The sequence below is a fragment of the Orbicella franksi genome, chromosome 1, assembly GCF_964199315.1.
Source record: "Orbicella franksi chromosome 1, jaOrbFran1.1, whole genome shotgun sequence".
Lineage (NCBI taxonomy): Eukaryota > Metazoa > Cnidaria > Anthozoa > Scleractinia > Merulinidae > Orbicella > Orbicella franksi.
Window position 1 is genome coordinate 5658562 of NC_138145.1, and position 23555 is coordinate 5682116.

General features: G+C 39.3%; 3 protein-coding genes and 1 pseudogene across 5 annotated transcripts in view; 3 read left to right on the forward strand and 1 right to left on the reverse strand.

Moving 5' to 3' along the window:
• Positions 1 to 4194, forward strand: part of LOC145468159 (neurexin-4-like) — a 15859-nt pseudogene extending 11665 nt beyond the window's left edge. The window contains exon 4 of the transcript XR_014042152.1: positions 1782 to 4194. The product of XR_014042152.1 is annotated as a neurexin-4-like (transcript). The remainder of the gene's footprint in view (positions 1 to 1781) is intronic.
• A 2661-nt stretch (positions 4195 to 6855) lies between these two features.
• Positions 6856 to 11417, forward strand: LOC145475185 (neurexin-4-like). The gene is made up of 4 exons (XM_081455240.1): positions 6856 to 7200; positions 9210 to 9463; positions 9726 to 9840; positions 10187 to 11417. The coding sequence occupies exons 1-4, from the start codon at positions 7101 to 7103 to the stop codon at positions 10828 to 10830; spliced, it is 1113 nt and encodes a 370-aa protein (XP_081311366.1). The 5' UTR covers positions 6856 to 7100; the 3' UTR covers positions 10831 to 11417.
• A 3070-nt stretch (positions 11418 to 14487) lies between these two features.
• On the reverse strand, positions 14488 to 17433 carry LOC145465173 (mini-chromosome maintenance complex-binding protein-like). 2 transcript variants are annotated; one of them, XM_081449044.1, is made up of 3 exons: positions 16804 to 17433; positions 15690 to 16151; positions 14488 to 15605 (listed from the first exon to the last, which is right to left on the reverse strand). In XM_081449044.1, exons 1-3 carry the CDS (start codon positions 17345 to 17347, stop codon positions 14830 to 14832), a joined length of 1782 nt encoding a protein of 593 aa, XP_081305170.1. In that variant the 5' UTR covers positions 17348 to 17433; the 3' UTR covers positions 14488 to 14829. The 2 variants fall into 2 exon arrangements, with proteins under 2 accessions (XP_081305170.1, XP_081305103.1); XM_081448977.1 differs by having other exon boundaries at positions 14488 to 16151.
• Positions 17434 to 17490: 57 nt separating this feature from the next.
• LOC145470883 (calcium load-activated calcium channel-like) lies at positions 17491 to 23098 on the forward strand. The gene is made up of 7 exons (XM_081454779.1): positions 17491 to 17646; positions 18900 to 18977; positions 20167 to 20229; positions 20351 to 20397; positions 20824 to 20891; positions 21541 to 21685; positions 22706 to 23098. The coding sequence occupies exons 1-7, from the start codon at positions 17586 to 17588 to the stop codon at positions 22790 to 22792; spliced, it is 549 nt and encodes a 182-aa protein (XP_081310905.1). The 5' UTR covers positions 17491 to 17585; the 3' UTR covers positions 22793 to 23098.
• The last annotated feature ends 457 nt before the right edge of the window (positions 23099 to 23555 follow it).

Below are 23555 nucleotides of genomic sequence, written 5' to 3' on the forward strand. Positions count from 1 at the left end.
GTGATAATTCAAACACACGTCAATCTTGATTGTCTTGGATTGACTCCATGTTCACCAAGAAATTTATAACCCGATAGTGAAAAATTAAATATTGAAGGTACACCAACCTCTAGCCCCATTAGGCGGTGACCACCCATTTCCCCGAGGGTAGCCCACTGTATTACATGTAAACCAAAAATAATTGCACAGCGCGAAAAGACCTACGTATGAGTTTAGCGTTACAGTGTTACGCAGGGCATGTAGGTAGCGGTGGTCGAGTAAAAGATAACAACAGGGGCAATGGTAAACTATTCATTCTTTTCATTTCTTAATTTAATCTTTTCCTACTCGACACGATTGTGTGCTCCCAGTGGTTCCAAGCCTTACGGAGCCTTACGTATTAGGATAGCAATTGTCCTACCTGTACCCCCTAAAATGGGATGACAGCATTGCGTGACGAACAAGGAACCGCCGCAAGCAAGCATTCAAGCCTCAAGTTCAAACCATGATGATCAAACGTAATATTTTGGTGAAGTGCAAAGCAAGCAACTATCTACAAATGACTTAGCCGTTTTTGACTTAGATGCAGTGGTGATCATATGTGTCGAAAGAGGGTCACAGATTCATGGTATTCGACCATTAAATAAGTTGACAGTTGGCGATGTACATCGAACGTTATGTAAACAAAAGCAAACTTCTGCTTTATGTGCGACGAATGGGGAGAGAAACACGTCAAATCGACTTTGGACCTGCCTTTTACAGCAAATGAGGTTAGAACATTTCGAATTATCAGGTCTGTGTCTATTTCAACTTAACATAGGTCAAGTCATGTGGCGCATGCTAAAATATACGCCTAACCCGTAAATCAGGTAAATTGAAATTTGACGACGGATGGTCAAATATTTGCATTTTTGACGTACTTTGAAAAGCTCTCGCGTCGCTCACAATCATTTGCCCAAAGAAATTGTTACAGTAATCTGTAGACCATCCTTCTGCGATTCAACCACCAGAAGCTTAATCCATTTGAAGGTTTCGCACATGGTGAAAATTAATTAGATTCACGAAGTACTTTTAAGTGAATGAAATACATGTCTTCGAAATTTAATTATTTTGCACCCAAAACGACAACGCAACATTCCCGCCATTCACGGACTTCCCGTTAAGTCTGACAAATCTGATTGGCTGAAAATACGAAACGAATACTATGCACATGCTCAGAAAATCGGGTTTGGCCAGAGGTCGCAAGTTTTGGTGCTGACCAAAAGGAGGGCGGCCCCTGGGGACGAGAAAGGATCTTAACGGGAAAATCTCAGACCGAGACCTTGCCGTATTGACCGAGCGGCAAGGCCGGAGTTTGAGATTTTCCTGTAAAGACCAAACGTTCGAGGCTAATAAGTAGTTTATTATATAGCTCTTTGCTAGGTTTTTGCAGGCCCGTAATTGGCCTGTTGGCATTGCGCGCGTTATATTGGCTGCAAACGCAAGTCATATAATAAACTGTTAAAGCGCATAAATTATCATGGCAAAATTTACCTCTTTCCGTATCATTTTGCTGTCATGGAGATGACAAAAATTGGAAGCAGTTTGCTTATGATAAAATCAATGACCATTCACCGTTACATTTCTGGCAAATATTAAACAAAACATTGGTAACTTATAGAACCAAATACTGTTTTGAAAAGCGAGGCCAAGAGTTATGAATTATTCTAACGTTAATTGTTTGGATGCAAGATAACAGACTCAGTGTAATGATAAGTTATTCCTTGAGTCACTTTTGACTTTATTCCTTTTCTTGTCGTTAGCAAAGTCTTGCAGCCACTTAAAGAAGCTTGACCCTACAGTGGAAAATGGTACTTACGTCATTGATCCAGATGGTGATGGAGGCGTGCCACCTTACAACGTTACCTGTGACATGACTGACAAGAATGGAGTTGGCGTGACCGTCATTAGTCACGACAGTGAAAACAGAACGCTGGTGGATGGATGTGAACCTCCAGGTTGCTACAAACGTGACATTAACTACACAGGAGCAAGTCTTCCTCAGCTGGCAAAGCTCGCTAATATTTCCGCACGCTGCGAACAGTTTATCAAGTATGAGTGCATTGGTTCATTGATGTCCAAAAACAAAACTTTTTTCGCCTGGTGGGTGTCACGTGATTCTGCTAAAATGACGTACTGGGGTGGAGCAGAACTCGGCAGTGACAAGTGCGCATGCGGGATGACCAAGTCATGTAAAAAGCCAAAGCTACCCTGCAACTGTGATGCCAATGATAACCAATGGCGTGAAGACAGCGGTCTCCTCGCTGACAAGGCTCATCTTCCAGTTAAACAGCTGAGGTTTGGAGATACGGGTTATGCTAATAAAACGGACTTAAATGAACAAGGCTACCATACACTGGGAAAGTTCAAGTGCTATGGAATCGCCTGACTGAACAGCGCTATATATTTAAGTTTCCTTTGGTCGTTTTCAAGTGGACATTGACAAAATAAAGGCTCTCGAAACGACACTTTTTAACGTAGGATTATTAAGCTTGGTGTTTTTTTAAAGAAAAAAATCAGGAGTTTCTGATGAAATATAACTTAGTTTTAATACATATATATAAGGGAAGCAACACATTTTAAAGTGCCTGTTTTTAAAATTCAGTGTGAGTGATATTTAGGCTTGATGAGAAAATTATGAATATCAGCTATTTGTTTAGTGTCGTGGTACATCGAAGGTAAACCCGAGGCCAGATGGAACAATTATCTATTTCATTGGCCGTATCAGGACAATTGTGTAGCGTAGTGGAGGGTGCCGTCTTCAGTTTGTGGTAAATTAACAGATTGAACAAGGAACGGGTATTAGGTTTGCAGGAAAGATGGCAAAGAACCAAGTAATAGAGATATGGCTTGTGGAGCAGAACCCAGCAGTGGCAGTGCGCATGCGGGATGAACAGCTCATGGGCAAAGCCAGAACTAGCTTGCAACTGTGATGCCAATGACAAAAAATGGCGTGAAGACAGCGGTCTCCTCACTGACAAGACACATCTTCCAGTTAAACAGCTCAGGTTTGGAGACGCTGAGAAAAGGAATGAGGAGGTCTACCATACATTAGGAAAGTTCAAGTGCCATGGAATTGCCCGATAACATTAAGTTCGTCTGGATTACGAGTTTTTGCACTTTGCTGTTTTGTCTGAATTAATCAAAGACAGTACCACTTAACTTAAATAACACGGAGATGTAACGAATTTTAAAGTTAACAATAAACTTCTGTTAAATTGGTAAATCTCAAACCCTCTTCGAATTCCATTTCAACAACCTCAAATTGCCGTCTAAATAACAAACGGGCGCCATTTTTAAGAGATCTTTTGTTGTCCTGAGAAGCTAGCTCATTTGACATCAATGAAGGTCTTACAGCCTGAAGAGGTCGAAACTCAGACTTGGCGTGAAATAACTTTCCAACTTGCATGAAAAAAAGAAATGTTTTTTGACACGTTATGGTTCTAAACTTTATTCGCTTAATATTTTTACAACAGAGGTATTGCTGACTCCTGAAACGTCTTGTTATCTGTTGGAAGGCAAGTTCATATCTGCATAATGAACAAAAAAGGGTAAATACGGTGGCTCATAGGGACAAAACACCTCCATAGGGACAAAACACTTCCACAAATCACAAAACACTTGCTCGGATGGAAAACACTTGCTCGGAAAAAAAAAACAATTGCTGGGATGGAAAACACTTGCAGGGGTGACAAAACACTTGCACAGATCGAAAACAATTCTACTAATACAAACACTTTCACAAATCACTATACATTTCCACAAATACGAAACACCCCCACAAATCACAAAATACTTGCACAACCTGAATAACTTATCGAACAGTTAACACGTGCAGAGTGCCTCTTGGTTTGGCTACTAAGGCTCTAAGGCCGGGATGCTAAGGTCAGTTCGCACTTCGCGGGTCGAGCAAACTTCGAACTTCAACTGGAAGGTGAGTACGTGTTCTATCGTATATTTTAATGCTGTTATTCGGTCTGATTTGCTAGTATTGCTCCCTGTCCACCATTGTGGCCGTTTAAAGCATTGCAAAATTTTGGAGCGATGACTACTGAGCTATACAACGAAGAGACCAAGAACAAAACAAAACGATTGTTGCTGTGGCTACATGTCCGGCAGCCGGACAGGTTTCTTAAAATACTCCGTGTCCGGCAGTGAGACGTAGAAATTTTTTTTTTAAAGTAAAACAACGTAAAATGAACGTACTGAAAGGCGATCCCAAGAGGAATCAAACCCAGGTCGCCGGCCTGGTAAGCGATACTGATGACCACTGCGCCACCGCAACCGGCCGGCCATCTTCGGAATTTTTTAAGTATTTATCGAGTTATCCTTAGCGTTATTGAAAGCTAACCGTAAACAGGCTAACCGCAGAGCTATTTAAGCTAACCGGAGTGCTATTCAGGCTAACCGGAGTGCTTTTTAGGCTAACCGGATTGCTATTCAAATGTTTTGACTGTCGGTCACTTAATAATAGACTACGTTACAAATCCCGATATACCGGGTGCCGGGCTCACCAAAATTAGTATTCAGCCATATAAACAAAGATTTGACATTATTAACTGAAATTTTTAAAAAATAATTTTGACTGCCGGACACGGAGTGTTTTGAAAATCCTGTCCGGCTGCCGGACATAGAGACACAGCGAACAATTGTTGAGTCACTTGAGGCATCTTTCACATACTCCTTTCCTTTATAATGCTAGCGATGTGAAAGGTAGATAAGAATTTAATTGAATAATATATTTTCGGTCTTCTCGTTTACTGGTCATATATTATTGGCCGTCAGGAAGATGCCTTGCAAGCCATTGCACTGTTTCGTTTGTGGTCGCTTAGTTGCAAAGCTCAGTTTAAGTGATCACGCAGCATTATCCTTGCAAAAATGCTTTAAACGGCCACAATGGTGGACAGGGAGCAATACTAGCAAATCAGACCGAATAACAGCATTAAAATATACGATAGAACACGTACTCACCTTCCAGTTGAAGTTCGAAGTTTGCTCGACCCGCGAAGTGCGAACTGACCTTAGCATCCCGGCCTTAGAGCCTTAGTAGCCAAACCAAAAGGCACTCCGCACGTGTTAACTGTTCGATAAGTTATTCAGGTTGTGCAAGTATTTTGTGATTTGTGGGGGTGTTTCGTATTTGTGGAAATGTATAGTGATTTGTGAAAGTGTTTGTATTAGTAGAATTGTTTTCGATCTGTGCAAGTGTTTTGTCACTCGTGCAAGTGTTTTCCATCCCAGCAATTGTTTTTTTTTTTCAAGCAAGTGTTTTCCATCCGAGCAAGTGCTTTGTGATTTGTGGAAGTGTTTTGTCCCTATGGAAGTGTTTTGTCCCTATGAGTCACCGTATATGAGCCACCGTAGATAGCATTCAGGGGAAAAATCTAGCCATATAAATAAAAGTTAAGTCTTAAAAAACCTTAAGAGTTATCATCAAGCATAGAAGCCGATAAGCTCTTTGCTCATTAATTGTGTCGAAAAGTTGTACGCGGAAAGAGATGTGTGCAGACGTAAAAAACACGTTACGACAGGTTCCATCGCCAAATTTTGCGGACTTCTTTAAGACCAAGGGAAAAAGAACAGAAAAAACAAGGAATTTAAAAAATCGACAAAGAAAAAATTATCTCAAGTAGGGAGTCTTCTCGATTATTTGCAATCGTTTGCGTCGGCGCTCTTTGAGACTGTATGGCGTCCATGAAAACATAATTTTATTAACCGTTGAAAAGCATTTTATCGGTAATGTTAAGAGGAGTTGTTAGTGGATCGTATAACTTTTCTGGTTGTTTCCATATTCATCGTTTTTCATTTGAAAAGATGCTAATAATTGTCACTGAGGCATTTTTAAAATTTCGAGAAAATTGAGAGTGGGCCCCTTATTTCGTTTAATTGCATGTGTTTCTCACTTTCGCTTAAATGGTGATACCCATTATTATGCACGCTGATATTGCTAAGTAAACCGTAAGCTCTTCGTATCAATTACAACTTCAGCCGTTATTAAAAGTTTGATGAAGGCTTACAAAAAAAATACCCGTAATCGACATCCGCTGGCTCTTGCTGTTAATTAAAGATATTTTCATTATCCTGTCACCTAGGATTCCTTACTTCTGAATAAAGAAATTTATGGTTTTACTGAACCTACATCTAAGTAATAATACCGTGAATCAGCGGCCGGACGCAACTAGTTATTCTTTAATTAAGGCACTATCCGATATTTGACTATACCGAGTGGATAATATTTAGTGAAATTAATTAAATACGTATTTATCATACTGGAGAATATTTCGAAATAACATATAATGGTTATGAAGCTTGAAAAACAAACGTTTCTGCTATGTTATGTGTCCAGTCACTTAACCTTAGATGTAGACAAAATCCAATGGGGTTTTAAAGTCGTGAACTGAAGCGACTACTGAACCAATGGAAACGATTCGTTCCAGTTGTTTAACCATTCTGTGCTCGTGTATAACAAACGCCACTCGTTCGTGGACCCTCCAACAGACATTTTGTCACTTGGTAACCTCTTCGGAGTTTCATTATCAGTCCCTGGACTCAATATATTGGAACATGCTTAAAATTTTATTTTCAAAACGAAAAAAAGTAACCCAGGTGAAAAGCATTTATAAATGTCGAGTCCCCAGCATTGACGTGGTGAATGTTTGCAGCTGTGTTCATAACTGTTTTCAATTCATTATTTTATTTCCCAAACATCGGCACGCAAGCGGCATCAAGCTGTTTTCACTTATGAAATATCTTCGAAACAATTAAGGAAATGGTCTCGACAATGCTCAACACTTTATGTTATTTCAAGAGTACTTCATTGCAGTTTTTAATATCTTTCCAGTATTTTCGGTTTTTTAAGCAAACCTGTCAGACAACTTTTATTTTATTTACATAGAAAACGGTCTTGTTAAACCAATCTCCCTTTTTAGCATAAACGAACGACAGGTAACGACATTGCCTTAGTTTTCACTCGTATACGCTAAAGAGAAGTTAAAGTTAAAAATTATATACTGGGCGAAACTGTGAGGGGTTTGCTATACGTCGTCAACTCTGTGGTCTAGCGGTTCTGGTCCAATTGAAGAATGGTTAGTTCGGCTCATTTAGAGAGTGGACTTGCAACTGTTATTGCTATCGTTTGCATTTTATCTGGAATCGTATTTCCATTCGGTTCTCCTTGCACCGGTGAGTATAATGCCATTGTGGTAAATAGCGGAGGACGTTAAGTTTATCGCAGTCTTTATATTTCAGGGAACAGTTGAAGCCCTGTTATCAGGGTTCCATGGGGCGGGGAATGATCAGGATCTTTGCTTTTCAATCATTGTGGAATATCCTCCCTCTCTCACATTGGAATCATTTCTATTAACCTGCATTGGCTGTGTACGAAGACCATTGCTACTGGTTAGAATCTAGACAAAAATCCATTCAAATTGTATTTTTGGTCTGGGTTGTTCGAAGTGAATCTTTGAGATTGAGGCACATGTATTTATCTTAGAGATTATATTTTGTTACCTTATCAGTCTTAGTGAGCCGGCAGGTAATTCCCTACAACCTGATCGTCGAATGAGGCCTGCGATTATCGAATGAGAAGTTGACTATCAAAGAACTTATCTTGAGGAGTACTGAGCAAACCAATTGTAACTACAATGTATTTCGATTGAAAATACAATTCGGAGAATTAATTATAATCGCGCTGCCATCGTTTTGTATTTTTGATTTCCCACGGTCACTTGAAATAAAGTTTGAATTGAATGAAATAGCTGCCCTTGCTACTACTTTCGAGGTTAAAATAATCTGACCATTTTCACTCTATCAATCCATTTTGTTTCTCGTAGCGAAATAACGTTTGTCGGTGAAACACCCTAAAAGCTTTGTGGTCTTGGAGTTCTCCCAAAACGTTTTTTTTTTTGTTTAGACCAAAGTCGAAAAGTAACGCATGAAGCCTGAAGCTCAGAAACATTGTTTTTATTGTACGATTTTCAGCTAGGAAATTTAAAGAATAACGTGGAGTGAAGATGTTCAAAATCGGCATGTAAACAGAGAAAGCTCTCTAGTCAAGTAGGCAATTCGCTGTTCGTAGACTTAATGACTGTGAAAACTGGAACAAATAGTCTGCATCTTTCTCCTCACTTCAGGTGTATAGATCAGCCTAAACCTTTTTTTACCTCTTTTATCCGTCTTCTTGACAAAACACTCGCTGATGAGACTATCTTTAAAACAGATCAGTAAACATTTTTTATACTGCAGGGGCAGCTGCAAGTTTTAAAAAATTTAGTTTAACTAAACATTATATGGTTTAATTTATTTCTAGGGCATTGAACATGGTATGTCTGTGATTTTGCACAGAACATAAAGCGTCTGTTACCCTGCGAGCAGTTGGTTTCTCCAGAGAAACCACTGCGTGCAACCGTCCGCTTTTCCATCGAGCATACGCGAGTTCGTCGCGCTTCACACGATGCATTTGACGTCAGTTTCATTTGCTCGCAAGAAGTGTTTGTACAACGCCGGTCAAAAGAATGAAAATTTATCGCCAAAAGCGCCGACGTTCGCCGAAGTATTACCTAGTTTGTGGTCTAAATCTTGTCTAAATTTAAGGCTTTCTTTCCCTCTTGTGCGGGATTGCTGAGTTCGTTGAAGACAATACTCCTAACAACAACACGATTTTAACTGGGATATTACGATAGAAGGCGGGTTTGTAAAAGTTGTTTCAAGCGACTGGACGTCATCAAAAGTAAAAACAGAAGCGTTCTCGCAGTCTCAAAGAATTATGAAACGTCTTTCAGCATCACAACCTCGTCCCCAGGGCCTTCGTAATCATTCACAGTAGAGTTGAACTTTGATCACTACATGTTGCTTAAACCATAGTTAGTTATGTTGGTGAGCGCATGCATGCGAGCCTATACCTGCTTTTAAACTAGTTTTACCAGTTCAATGTCAATTTATTTTCGTCCATGGCGCTGGACGACGGTTAACTCTAAGGCTCGCAGTGGTTTCTCTCTCGTTCGGCGTAGGAGAAACCAACCGCTCGCAGGGTAAGCGTCCGTACGAGTCATACGCAAATGAGTTTTGTAATCACGAAAACACAACCAACCTCGTTTCTAGGCTCTCTTTTCTCTCTCGGAGGCAGTGGAGAGAGAGCCTGGGAACGAGGTTGAGGCACAACATCAGAAATTTTTCTTTTGCGTCATTCACAGATGACGAATACCGCATCATCGAATTCAAGGAACCAATAGAGAACAAGGTAATGAAGGATCACGTGATCAGAAGTGCAGAGGTCATTAGTGAAGGGAGCTGCCGAGTGATGTGTTATATGGAACCCAACTGTGTGTCCATAAATTTCGGGCCTTCTCACGGCGGGAAATACAGATGTGAATTGAATAGCGCCACCGATGAAGACGACTTGACCGTCCTTGAGGAAAAGCCAGCTTTCACCTTCCTAGCTATCGAGGTAAATAGTTTCATGCCTGAGTGATATTTTTTTGCATTCAAAGAAATTGCGGATTACTGCTACGGAATTTCGTCCAGGGTGAAAGGCTGGAAATCGTGAGGAAGCCAAACTTGATAATCTAGTCTTAAATGGCTGGTAGACTATTTGATAAACAGGGAGCGATGGTTACGTGAAGTCGCCCGAACCTTTATTTGTTTCGAAATTACTCATGTTCAGACATTGACTTACCAGTTAGGATTGTTTTACTGTGCTCTTTTAACAGAATCCCTGTAGTACCAGTCCGTGTTTAAATGGAGGTACTTGTCAAGTTGGATTCACCAGTAAAGGTTTTCGTTGCGTCTGTCGCACTGGATTCCCAGGAACGAACTGTCGTCCAGGTAAATTGCAGTGCGCTTTGTTCTATTCCTGGTCTTACCTGATGTGAAACACGTCTAATTTTGTGTTTAAAATCCATATTTCATCTTAATACAAAGTGAATGGTCAACAGTTATATAATATATGAGTATTCCATTATTTTATCTCAGATGTAAAGCTTACGCTAAGATTAAAAGTCTTTAAATGCTACTTACAATTATAACCTCAAGTTGTAAAAGCTGTTTTCATCGCTCTAAAATTATCGTGCCTGCCTTATCAAGGTTTTTCGTGAGTATAAGATATTATCAAAAACTATTACGACCTTTCTGTGGGCTCTTGTTAAAACTTAAATTTCTTTCTCATTGTTAGCAAAGTCTTGCAGCGACTTAAAGAAGCTTGACCCTACAGCTGGAAATGGTACTTACGTCATTGATCCAGATGGTGAAGGAGACATGCCATCTTATAACGTCACCTGTGACATGACTGACAAGAAAGCAGTTGGTGTGACCGTCATTAGTCACGACAGTGAAAACAGAACGCTGGTGGATGGATGTGAACCTCCAGGTTGTTACAAACGTGACATTAACTACACAGGAGCAAGTCTCCCTCAGCTGGCAAAGCTCGCTAATATTTCCGCACGCTGTGAACAATTCATCAAGTATGAATGCCTAAACTCGCAACTGTTTAAAAATGAATCGAACAGAGTAATCGGATGGTGGGTGTCACGCAATGGCAATGCTATGAATTACTGGGGCGGTGCATCACCTGGTAATGGGAATCAGATTTGCGCATGCGGGATGAATAATTCCTGCGCACGCACCGGCCTTGTTTGTAACTGTGATAAGAATGACAATGTGCTGCGAGAAGATAGCGGTCTCCTAACTGACAAGATACATCTTCCAGTTAAACAGCTGAGGTTTGGAGATACCCTCGATAAAAACGAGAACAACGGTAAAGATAAGGAACACGGTTACCATACTCTGGGAAAGTTGAAGTGTTACGATATGTTCTGATGGTGATACCATCAGGATTGCCATTCTATTTCTTTTTCAGTGCGTCTACTTTTTAGTGCAGAATGTTAAAGGACTTAAAGAAACAAGTTCGACCTATCGAGTAATTACAGCCTGTGATCTCCAATACCTTAGAGGGTAAAATAGGTTTCCATGAGTTTTATTTGCTCCTGTTTTAAAATTGACCTTCCTAGCTTGTTTGGTTGTGCTTTTTTAGGGAAACCTCTCAACAAAAGGTAGTGAGAACGTTTCTAAAATTTATTCTTACATGCTGTACATGATACACCAAATGTCCTGGTTAAAGGGGAAACGGCTTTAAGTATTTTGGGTTGATTTCATGGTGGTGGAGCTTCTGTGAATCAATCGGATAGGAGTGCGATTTGTTGATAGTCCTTTTTGGTAGTTTGTAAATATTGAAACACCCTAAGGGACTGCAGTCTGATCTAGTATGGTTTTTATGAAACAAATAATGAATTTGGACTTAAAACTAAACGAAACAGAATCAAAAGAAATTGAACATGGTATAGTATAATAGGAAGTGTGATACCATAAATCGGCCCCTTTCTTTGCTAAGGTGTAGGGACGCAATGCTTTTAGGGTTTGTTAGAGCCGTTGTAGTTGTAATGTAGCATTTATATGAGCAGTGTTCAACCTTTCTTTATCCCGTATAGTAGATTCGCCTAATTGATGACCTAATTGAAGTACAGTTTTATTTTGAAGGTTAATTTGAAATACTGTAGTTAATTTTACCGGCGAATTGTTTTAAATTTTTTCTGAAGGAAGTTCTTGCGACTCGACTAAAAGTGATATTTTGAATCCCAGACTCTCGGCCCCAAATGGCAAATTAACCTCAGACGTCTTTATTTCAGTCTCTTGTTCCCCAGGGAATTGATGCTGAACTCTGAAAAAACCCCTTGCAACACAAAGGCTAGAATTTTCTTCTTCTTTGAGGCAATCATTTCATTTCTTGTTGGGGCATTCGCACCAAGGAAAATTTTGGGATTTTCAAAAAGACGTCACAAGCGGAACAAGGACCATGGTCTCTCAGGTAGACCCTTATGCCCTTTTGGGACTGGAAGAGTTAATTAAGCGTGTATTAATTTTTTATACACAGCGATCTAGACTAATTTCAGGTGCGTATTACAGCCGGGAAAATTTGTAAATATCTTTTTTTCGTCTTCTCCGGCCGAGAGACTGTCAGGCGTCAGCTTCCAGGCCAGAAAAGAATGGAATGAACTGAATGACATTTTTTTTTAGATACGTAGATATATGCTCTCCGTAACGTATGTTGTTCTGGCTTCACTTAACGATGGCCGGGGTACATCTGACTGTAGAGAAGGATGTATTACAATCACTAGCGTTCTCAGTACTCATATCCTATTATGCGTATATTAAACTTTTTAGTTTCTGTCCATGTCAGCAACTTTGTCTAGGGCAGTAAAAGGCTGTCATTAATAACTGACAATAATGATTGTGAAATTTATTGAAGTGTATGTCCTGATGTAACATAAATTCCAGTATGTATAAGTATACATGGAAATATGAGTACAGAATTAGATGAGGGCCGCACAGGGAAATATTGATCCGAGGGCGTGGCAAGACGAACCGAGCACAGCGAGGTCCATACAAAAACGAGCGAGGGCTTATATTCCCCAGCAAGCTACAATAGGTTAGAGAGTAGTTTTTTTTTATATGGCATTTGCCTGCTTTCGTAGGAAAAAAATACACGGCTTATGACCGTTTTTTATGACCGTATGGCAAATCCTGACCGACAAAGAACCAATCAGAACGCTCGGATTTACCCTGGGGGTACTTTGGGAATTTCTGGGTGGACATGTGCCGCTGGGACCCTAAGGCCCTGGAAACCTTAGCCTATACCAGAGCTAGTTCAGCTGAATTTTGCTAACCTATACTAGAGTAGAGCTGCCCAAATCCCCCCATCTATCGACCTTGTTGAGGCTGATTTGCGTAAATTTAAACTTGCCGATTTGATTATTTTATATTTTTGAGTGACAATTCCTACTTTCCTTACTCTAGATAAAATCTTCAACCAACCAGTCAGTTTTGTGAAAAATGATACCCTATTCTAGACCCAAACGCTCTGATTTATATACCCTATCCTAGAGTAAACTGCTTGAAAACCATACCCTTCACAGCGGCACATACCTATATAGCCCATATATGGCAGTGGCCCCCCCACCCCCCGGGGAATTACCTCAAGACTACATTGCCATACACTGTATGATAAATGACACTGTCAAAGAATGTAACTATTTTCTTGTTGGTGTGAAATGCACGTGTTCCGCCGTGGCATTAATTTAGTCTATTGTTATAAGCATATATGTAAGGTTTGACAGTTGTAATGTGTGCACCTCAGCTCTCAAACTTTCAAAGTTTATTTCAGCAGCTCACAGTTTGAGCTGCACTCCGATCTCTGTTACGGGTCATATGAATATAAATAGCAAAGGATAAAGTACAGATCACATCACTATTGAACTTTACATGTAAATTTTTTCGGTAGTTTGCTGAATATCTTTATTTAAAATTGTGAATGAAACGATATCTGTCAAGTAGTGAAAAAATGCTAACAAATGAAGTCTGAGGATTTCAAACTGTATTTCTAGATGTATATATAGATGCAATTTACATGTAATTTAATTTACAACCAGCAATAAACGAACTTTATGAATCTGAAATACAACTAATTTAAGAATCGAACCAACAAGGGCCTGAAAATTTACAAACCTTTGTATCTTTTAAAATAAATTCCGTAACATTTTGTCTTGAACATACCCGGGAGAAGATACAATATCAAATACCGATCTGCTCCCAGATTCAGGGAAAAAAGGCTCAAGTCTTGTAGTTGATGCTTAAAGGGAAACGGAGACAATCCTGGTAAGTGGTTTTCAGTCATAAAACAACACTCAGCCAGACTGATCAATTATTTATTCATGAAGGGTTCAAGAATCAAAATCCTACTAGTCTAGTAGGGGAGCAGGGATGGTGCAGTGGTGAGAGTGCTCACCTTGCACCAATGTGGCCGGGTTCAATTCTGGTGCCACATGTGGGTTGAGTTTGTTGTTGGTTCCTGCCTTGCTCTGGGGGCTCTTGTGCGGGTTCTCCGGTTTTTCTCCCTCCACAAAAACCAAAATCTCCAAATTCCAATTTGACTCAGATAGAGGACTTGCGTGAAAACCAGCTAAGGCTGATGGGTCCTGATGGGGCTTCCTCTCAAAATATGAATTAATTTATTATTTTGTTTACTTTTTAGTCCCTGGTGGTTGAGTTTTTTTCAAGACATTCTTGGGGCTTAAATAAATAAAGAAGGGTGGGTGAGGGCAAGGGAAGTACATTCATAAATCACAAATCTCCTAAGGTATACAAAAACACATGCAAATGTAATGGGCAGGCAACTTTGAAAGCATATAAAGTTGACTTCAAAATAATATCAATGATTATCATATTTCTGATTGCGTTTGTCTGGGCTTCCCATCTAGGGAAAGGGCAAGAGTAAGCTAGTGAGAATATTTGATGCTGACTTGTTGGAGGGTGGTGATAAGATACTGGAAAAGGAAGGAGAATTAGTTGAGTTTCTATGACCAGCATGTACAATGCACTAATTCAGCTTCAGTAGTTCAAATATGTATTAACTCCAAAACCTACACTATAACGCAAACTTTATATTCATTACAGACACAACTACTGTGGCTACCATTACAATAGTAGTTACTACGGCAGAGTTCATATTGAGCAACATAAAATGAATTTAATGTCGTTGTGTAACAATCAAGCCCCTAAAGTGTTCGACATTTACGCACTTGTTAAATGATATACTATTATGGTGTACACAAGTTTGCAGCAGACCAAAAATGTGCAAGTCCATGTAAATGTAAAAGGTTTTTTACATTGCTTTTCTCTCCTATGCCTATCGGTCCATGTTTAAACTTAATAGATATACATGTACTGACTACAAACTGAAGTATTTGGTGCTAACGTTCATGTTTAGTTGTGAGAACTAACAGAAACAAGTCTTGCTCTTCTTTCCAATTCCATCTGTTTAACATGGGTCCACATCTCTGATGTCAGAGTGTTTTGCCCGTGACTCAGAGACATAAGCCGTGACAACAGCAGTAAGAGATGGAAGTCCTCTGCCGTCATGTAGCTATGATCCTGCTGCCTGCTCTTCACAAAGTCGTCCTGAAGAACCTTTTGCATCTCAGGGGTCAGTGAGTACTCTGCCAGTCGTGCCAGACCCAAGAAGGCTCGCATGCGCTCCATGGTAGCTGAAGAAACAGTGCTCAGAACTCTCGCTACAGTCTCAGATGCTTCGTGGGGCCTGAGTACCACATGGCAGTCAGAAGGAAGCAGTGACTTTCCTTCAGAAAGAATCAGGACCAAAAGGTTTGTTGTAAACTCTGCTTTGTAATAATTGAAGTCGTACTCCAGTTTTTGCCAAGAGATGACATTCTCTAGGGCTGTAACATTCTGTACACCATTTCCATTCAGCTGACCAGCTTCTAAAGCTGTCTCATCCACCACTATGTTCGTGCTTTCTGATAACTGGAGCACACTGCTCTTCAGTCGGTTTGCTGTGACGTCCTTCTTTGGAACAAAGTTCAAGGTGTTCATGTTGTCTAGTGTCATGGACAGGAAGAAACATTTTGGCACCAATTGTTCCACAAGTTTGTGCATCTCTTGGGGGAATGACTCTGATGGTGGACACCCACTGACATTCAACGTAAATTTTCCAACAGGCATTATACCAGTCCAGTTGTACACTGAGGAAACCAGGTGAAGAAGTAAATACTCTGCTGCAAGGCGATCACCATACATAACTTGTGTCAACAAAGACATCAACTCACCCCTCACCTCGGCCAACTGTTGCATAATGGCAGTTGATGACTCCCCTTTGATGTCACTGGGGACACATGGGTTAGAGTGGGTTAGACAATGAGAAGCCAAGACATGGAGCCGTGGCACAAGTGATGGTGGGGGGTGATGAACAGCTTGCTCTTCTGGAGTGATCAAGTCCTCAGGGCTGGGTCCTAAGGGTTCTTGCACATTATCCACCATATCATGATCGGAGAATACAGCTAGCCCAGGGTCAACAGACAGCACACCAATGAACTCAACCATGTCATTTACCTTGAATGTGCTCTCTTGATCATAGATGTGAATGAGACAAGCTGGACCACATTCATTAGGTAGAGGAAAATTTAGATCAATACCCTGTGGGTGGGATGGAATGTTACTACTGCCTGCTGTTTGAGGGGATCTTGCTCTTTTAGCTTCATCATTACTGTTGCCGTTAGCAACTTGCAAACCTAAAAGAAGTAAGAAACAAAAGAAAAGAATTAAAAAGTATATTGACCAACATGCCAGAATGCATTCAGTGTGGGTTACCCTGAAGATCTTTGGCATGGCCTATAAAATTTGCAGCACACCAGTGTGGGATTGGAGTTGTTGGCATATAGCAGTGTGTACATTTATATTTGCTGGTGCTGGTGTGTTAACGCTTAACTATATAAGGTGACTTGGTGTGATGCCTAATTTCTCTTAAATCCACATTGAATACCGTATCTTAGCCAATAATGGGCATCTTATTTTGAGTACAAAGTTTCCTAGTGAACATAATACAAAGAAAATTGGGATTATTTGAGCAGAGTGGTGTGGGACTTTGGCCGCTTGCCAGGCGCTTGGCAATTTAAAAAGCCTTAGCATACCTTCAGTCTGGAAGTCTTGCGGAATGCACCCTGAATAACATGGAGCATTTACATACACCAAGCTAGTAATGTCATGCATTTGAGTTGAACACTGTAATTCATACATTCTAAGAAGTTTTTTCTCTAAACCCCTATTCGACCTATTCCATACTTAGGTGTATTTGAAGAGGTTTGCTTGGTCATTCGGACTAATCCTCAGCATACCCCTAGAGGTGGCCCCCTGGGGAGGCCGCTGATTAAAACTTAAGCCTACCGTGTTCAGCGGTTGCTGTTCCCTCGTCCATTTCTTCGTCAAGACTTCTCTTGATTCCTGCGTTTTTCCGCTGGAGTGATTGTGATTGCAAACCGGAAGCCACGTTTCTCCCCGCAAATGTTTTCTTCGCCCATTCAGTCTCACCTGGAATTGGGACGCAGTAAAATGTTTGCCGTTCTTTGGTGACGTTTCTCGGCGACTCCAGACGAAGCTCGAAATTTTCCCCACAGTTCACCATGTCTTGGTACATACCACATCGTAAATTCGACGAATTGTCCGCTTTGTTTACGACTTCATAAGACGCGAGGTAGAACTCTGGGTCGAACATATCCTGCACCATGCATCTGAATCTCACAAGACTCTTCGATTTCAATAGATGACTTGGAACGTTATTCAACGAAGGTACTCTCTCGAGTGCTTCGTTGTTTTGCAGTCGATTCGTGAAGAACTCACGAACTCTTTCATGCTCTGGCTTTCCTGCTTCCGTGAATATACCCTCAGCTACGCTTAACGGGTTTGTCAGCCAGTCTTCTACACAAGGCATGGCAAAAAGTATCTTTCAAACCAAGAATATGTCCGCGGCAAAATTTTCACTCAGCCCCCGTGGTGGTTTTCCCGGGAAAATTAGAATTCTGTGCGCATGACATTAAGATGTATACATCAACAAACTCGTACTTGCATGCGGGCTCAAGAAAAGGCCGGGCAGCTCGTCTGGCCATCTTCCGACACTTTGAAGACACTTTGAATGCAATTTCTGCCAATATTTGTGATTTGCTGTAAAAATGTTAGCTGATACTATCCTTATACTGTTTATTTCAATGGCTACTGCTCTTCTATCTGAAGGTAAATATCTTTTATTGATAAAAAGCGAAAGTGGGCTTTTATGTACTCAGTTTTCAGCGTATTACTTGATGAGGCATGTCCTCATAGAGTCATGGTCAAAAATTATGATTGTTGTACATGTAAAATGTCCACATGAACTGCTTATATGCTGCTAATCTTTTGCCTTAATCTATGATAATCTGTCTCGTCTGGTCTTCGTGCAAAACAGATTTGAAGGTTATCAATCACAAATGTAGTTTATTGGCTCAATTCATCACAGTAACAGGCCATTTCCAAGTTACCTTGTGGCTCTCTGTCAAAACCAGTCTTCGTGCGAAACCATTTATATGAAAATTTGTTCTGCTTTCAGGCTAGTTTTCATGAAAATCAAACTCATTTTCGTATGAAAGGTTTTGCATAACGTGTTATTTTGAAACAGAGGCACAACATAACATGGAAATGGCCCATTGAAGAAGTAAAAGCGAGAAAATTTAACATCCTTTCTACAGCACTCAGTTTTGATTTCTGAAGTTACTTGTACAATACATGTATGACCAAGTATTATATTTTTACCTTGGTAAGTGTTGCTGTTGTGAATCTTTTTTGCAACTAGCTCAGTGGCTGACATGAGAAAACATAATATATACATAAAGTACATCCACATATAAGAACGCAAAAATTCCCTTTGCAAAAGACAAAAAAAAATTTGCAGAAATAATTATGCAGTGGAAACAGAAAAAACAATTCTCCTAACAATATTGACAAAAAAATTGCCCAGTGCTTTTGTATTATTTGCTCCATTGCATGAAAATGTGCTGCTTGTGACTTATTCCTTTCAACTGACACAGTTCTTTTCTTCACCTTGGATTTATCACGTGTGTGGATAATGGTGCTCTGTTAATATCCCATTTCCCAGTTGAGTAAAAGTACCTGATGATGATGTAGATGGTATTCTGTTAGGAAAGTTCATAAAATACTGGCCATTTACCTTCACTAAACAAGTATCTTGTTAAGGAGAAGTGATAACACTGCAAGTCACTTCAACGTACAGAATTCAAGTTGACATTGTCTGGTGTTTTAGTTCAGTTATTGAGAGTTAAGGATAAGCTTATGTTTTCAGTTACTCACATATATGTAGGTCTGAAATGCATTTGCAAGTACCAGCACTAGACAACTTAAGTTTGACATTGTTATCCTGTTTGTAAACCCAACACCCCTCTTATACTCTTCATGGTCATTTTATATAGCAACCCTTCATTTGTCTTGTTTCAAAGGAATCACGTACTTGCTGGTTTATAGAACAGACAAGTATAAAAAGTTAACTGCAGAGGTTGAGAAGGATAGTAAAAGATGTAAGTTTTAAAATTTCTCTTTATGAAATGTTTCAGACATGTTTGTACATAATTTAATTAGAATAATTAGAGTGCTATGGTATTTATGACTTTAAATCACTACCTTTGAAATGAATGGATGCAGTGCTAGTTTTGCACTTTGTATATATGTGGATAGATGCTAGCATGAGTCCTGTGAACCACACTCCTTGGCCAGAAACTGTAAATAAATTGTACTTATAAATTTAATGGAGCAGGTACATGTTCAATGGTTAGGAAACACCTTAATCATTTACATGGGTAATGTAGAAAAAAGAGCTGGTTCCTGTTCTCATATAATTTTTCAGCTGTTACAATATAAGTGTTTCAGCATTTTAATAATTCTGTAGACCCCCAGACAAATTGGCTTCTGTTTCTGTAGAAGGCAAACCAAAAATTATTTTTGCATGGTACAGAATTGCAGAAACATGGCTTTCTACCATATTAGAGTTGACAGTTCTATGGTTTGTCCTGTTTGATGCTGTCAAACCCCACTAGGTAGTGGGGATGTCGCAGTGGTGAGAGGGCTTGCCTCCCACCAATGTAACCCGCGTTAGATTCCGGTCAGGTGCGATACGTGGGTTGAGTTTGTTGTGGGTTCTGGCCTTTCTCTTAAGGTCTTTGTCTGGGTTCTCTGGTTTTCCTTTCTCCACAAAAACCAACATCTCCAAATTCCAATTTGATCAGGATAGAGGACACGCATGAAAACCAGCTAAGGCTGATGTGGCTTTCTCTCTAAATATTGTAATTTATTTATTTATTTATTTATTTATTTATTCATTCATTTATTTATTTATGGACACTTGCTATCTAAAGTTACTTGCATGTATCTTAAATTCATTGCTTAAGGTTGAGACATCTCATAAACAATGACATTACCAAGGTCCTTTGTTGTCTATATGTTATTAAGGGTGTAAGGAATCATTAATAAAGATTTTTAGGGTAAATGAACAAGCCACAAGACTTATCAAGAAAATATTATCATCCTGCAAATAATATACACACAACCACATTCTTCCAAAGTGCAAAAAGAGACAAATCATCTGCAGATCAGTAGAGTAAATTATACATGTATGTATGTTGACGCAAGTGTAATTTATTACAAGTAAAAAGGACCAAGTGCTTATCATTTGCATTTTGTGTTACTTGAAGCATATTTTTTTATTTACAGTGGAGAAGAGGAAAGAAAACATTACAGACCTTCCCAGACAAGGTGGTCAGAAAAAGAAAATGGGTGAGCATTCTTCAGAACGTAATAAGCATTATTGTTCTACTGATAATTTTAGATTTTGACCAATATTACATATTGTAATTTTAAACTGCACATAGTGATGTATTCACCTTTCTTTTGTTAGAGAGAGTGGAAGAGAAACTTAAAAACCACAACAGAGACCTTTCCATGGTGAGTGACTTTTGTACACTGGATATAAGATGTGTTGACACATTTTTAAGTTTTTGTTTTGGCCGATCGGAATCACCAGCTAAATCTTGCTAGAAGTAGTGTGATCCTGATGTATTTTGTTACTTCGGTCAACATGCAGAGGGGTTTGGGTTTTCTTTAGTCATGTTTTGAATTTATTCTTCACCCATGCACATGTATAATCTTCTGGGCCTGGTTACATGTATTTTCAGGTGGGTTAAATCCTAATCCCAGGTTAAGAAAACTTAACCTCTGGTTAAATTTTATCTCCAGGTTAGTTCTGTTGTGTAAAGGTTAGTTAAGATGGATGGAATTTTGTGGAAGGCAATGTTTTTACAGCCTTTCTACCGTTGTCTTTGCTCTACCTTGAAAACCAACCTTGCCATATTGTTTCAAATACTCTTTCAGGTTAAGATGAAATCCATATTTGCCATAGGATTTACCTTCACAGCACTCATTGGCATGTTTAACTCCATGTAAGTAAATCCATGCACTTACAGACTGAAGAATGTCCACTCATCTGTGTTAATTTTTTCAGTTGGCTCACAATTCAGTGAAAGTTATACATGATGAGCACAAGTTATGCAGAACAAACTTAATAAGTTCACTTTATTAAAGGGAAACAGAGGCCCAGGGGTTCCGTTATTGTTTTCATCAGGAGGGTATCTGGTTATCACTGGCGGGCAAAACTATTTGAACTGAGCTTGTTAATTATATAAGAAACACTTTCCTATAGATGGTCAAACCATCTGGGGAAAATCGTCCTTAGAACTGTTCAATTTGCCCGGTGCTTGGCCCCTAATGAAACCCGTGGAGGCCACCATATGAGAAAAAACCTATTCGGCTTTTGAACTTAAAAGTGTCAGTGGGTTCAAAATGTTTGTGTTATTCAAAAATGTATTTGGAAAACAAGAGTGGAATATACATGTTCATGTATATGACTGCTAATCTACAGGAATTTTAAACTTTGTAGAGTTTTCTGTAATAAAAGACTTATCTGATATTTTTAAGAATCTATATAATTTCCATTCTCCGTTGTGTAGTTGTTGATCATTTGTGCACTGTGTATACATAAAAGTATATGCACCATTAATGATTATTAACAGTATCTCACTGTGTTTTCAGTTTTGATGGCAGGGTAGTTGCTAAGCTACCCTTTGTTCCCCACTCATGGCTTCAAGGATTGTCTCACCGTAATTTAATGGGTACAGACTTTACAGACTGCTCCTTCATCTTCCTGTACATTCTCTGCACCATGTCTGTAAGACAGGTAAAATGTGTTTTTGAATCTCCATTAATTTGTGCTTCAAATGCCACTTGTGAGTAGACCTTTTCTTACATGAAACATTAAATAAGCCATGTCCCTGGAGTTGCAAACATTGAAAAAATACAGTGTTTGGTAAAAAACAAAAAGAGCGAAGTCAGAATATTACTGTAAATTTGATTTAAGATTTTCCAAAAGTGCTTTGCAGTATATTTTGTCTCAACTTGTAGGTTGCACTTGTCACTTGATTTATAATTAAATTTCCAAAAATTATATACAAATCTTTTGATGACCTGTAGTGTTAAGAAATTGGAAAAAAATATTTTGCTACGATTATCAGTTAAGCAAGGCACGGCAAAAGTTTGATCACCAGGTTTCAATGTGAAAATCGTGTTGTTGTTACGGGCAACTGGCTGCGTTTCCAGTGGCAACTTGCAGGCCTTTGAAATCATTGGCAGCAAAGCGCGTGAAATTGTAGGTGATGCAACAGGTTACATGACAGGCGATGCACGTCTGTTGATATTGTTATCAATGGAAATGAGGTAAGTTACCCGTGACAACACCCCAATTTTCAGGTCAAAGTTTGTCGCTAAACTTCCGTCGCGCCTTACTCAACTGATAATGGTAGTAAGTTTAGTCAAGTCAAATCAAGTCAAACTTTATTTAGGCAGGGTGGCAGTTATCAGCGATTGGCTGGTATCAACAGGGGCCCTGTGTAAGTCGATGATCCAGGACTCTGAAAACCACATTTCATTCTCCCAATACATTTATCTGGAAATTTTTCAGCAAATTTTAAATTGGTAGGATTGTATGGACAAATGAGAGGAGAGTTAAAACTGTATGCCTCACATTATTTGTGCACCTTGACAGTTTTCAAATTAGATTCACCAAACAATAATTATTATCCTTTCTGGAAAATTTTGCTATTTAAAGAGATCATGCAAGTTGTATTGAATAGGGAGCAAAAACTGATATACCGGTATTTTTGTAGATGGAAGTTAGTTTTGGTGTGTTCTCATTCCATAGAATATTCAGAAGCTTCTAGGATTTGCTCCATCACGGGCAGCAAGCAAAGTTGGTGGTCTTCTAACTCCACCTCAGGGAACCAAGTGAAACTGGTTGTAGTGATCTGCCTCCAAGCTCCTTTTCATGCCACTTTGTAGTAAACTGAAGACAGTTTCTGCATTGCATGATACAGATAAGAACAGAAGTCTGCTCAGCTACATATGATGTCCGTTTCAGTGGCTGCTCCTGATGCACCAAAAAGTAAAGACATTCTCACGAGTGCATATTGATGCACTTGTCTTTCACTAGATCTACCTCTGTTTTTGACATGATGTTTTGTCTACAGTCCTTTCAGTAGAAAAGGTCTAAAAGTCCTGTACTGTTCCATGTTTTTAATAAATGTTGCTTGCTAGACTTGCCACAACTTGACCTTTATTCATTTCCCTCCAGTGAAGTGACAGGGTGATCTTTGAGGGAAGAAGTCGTGAGCACGAGCGACCTGAAACCAACAGGGCAGGAAAGAATTATTGGAAAGGCCTTTTAGAAAGTCTAGTTGCATGCATGCAATTGTCTTTACTGATTGTCATGTCTCTGTTTTTTGTTTGTTCTGAGAAATTATGTGGTAAATTATATTGTACTCACTGAGTGCATTGTTGTACTTCTCGAGTGATATCTGGTCCAGACAATCCCTCTGTTCTGCCTTCCAATAAATGCTAATAATATTGTTAAGTGTTCTGAATTGGAACCAATTTGAAACTAAAAACAAACTGCTTTAATATCAAGAAAATATATTCAAATGACCATGATGGCCATTGGGTACTATTTTCTTTGTTGGACCTTGATGAAATAATAATATTATAATAATTAAATT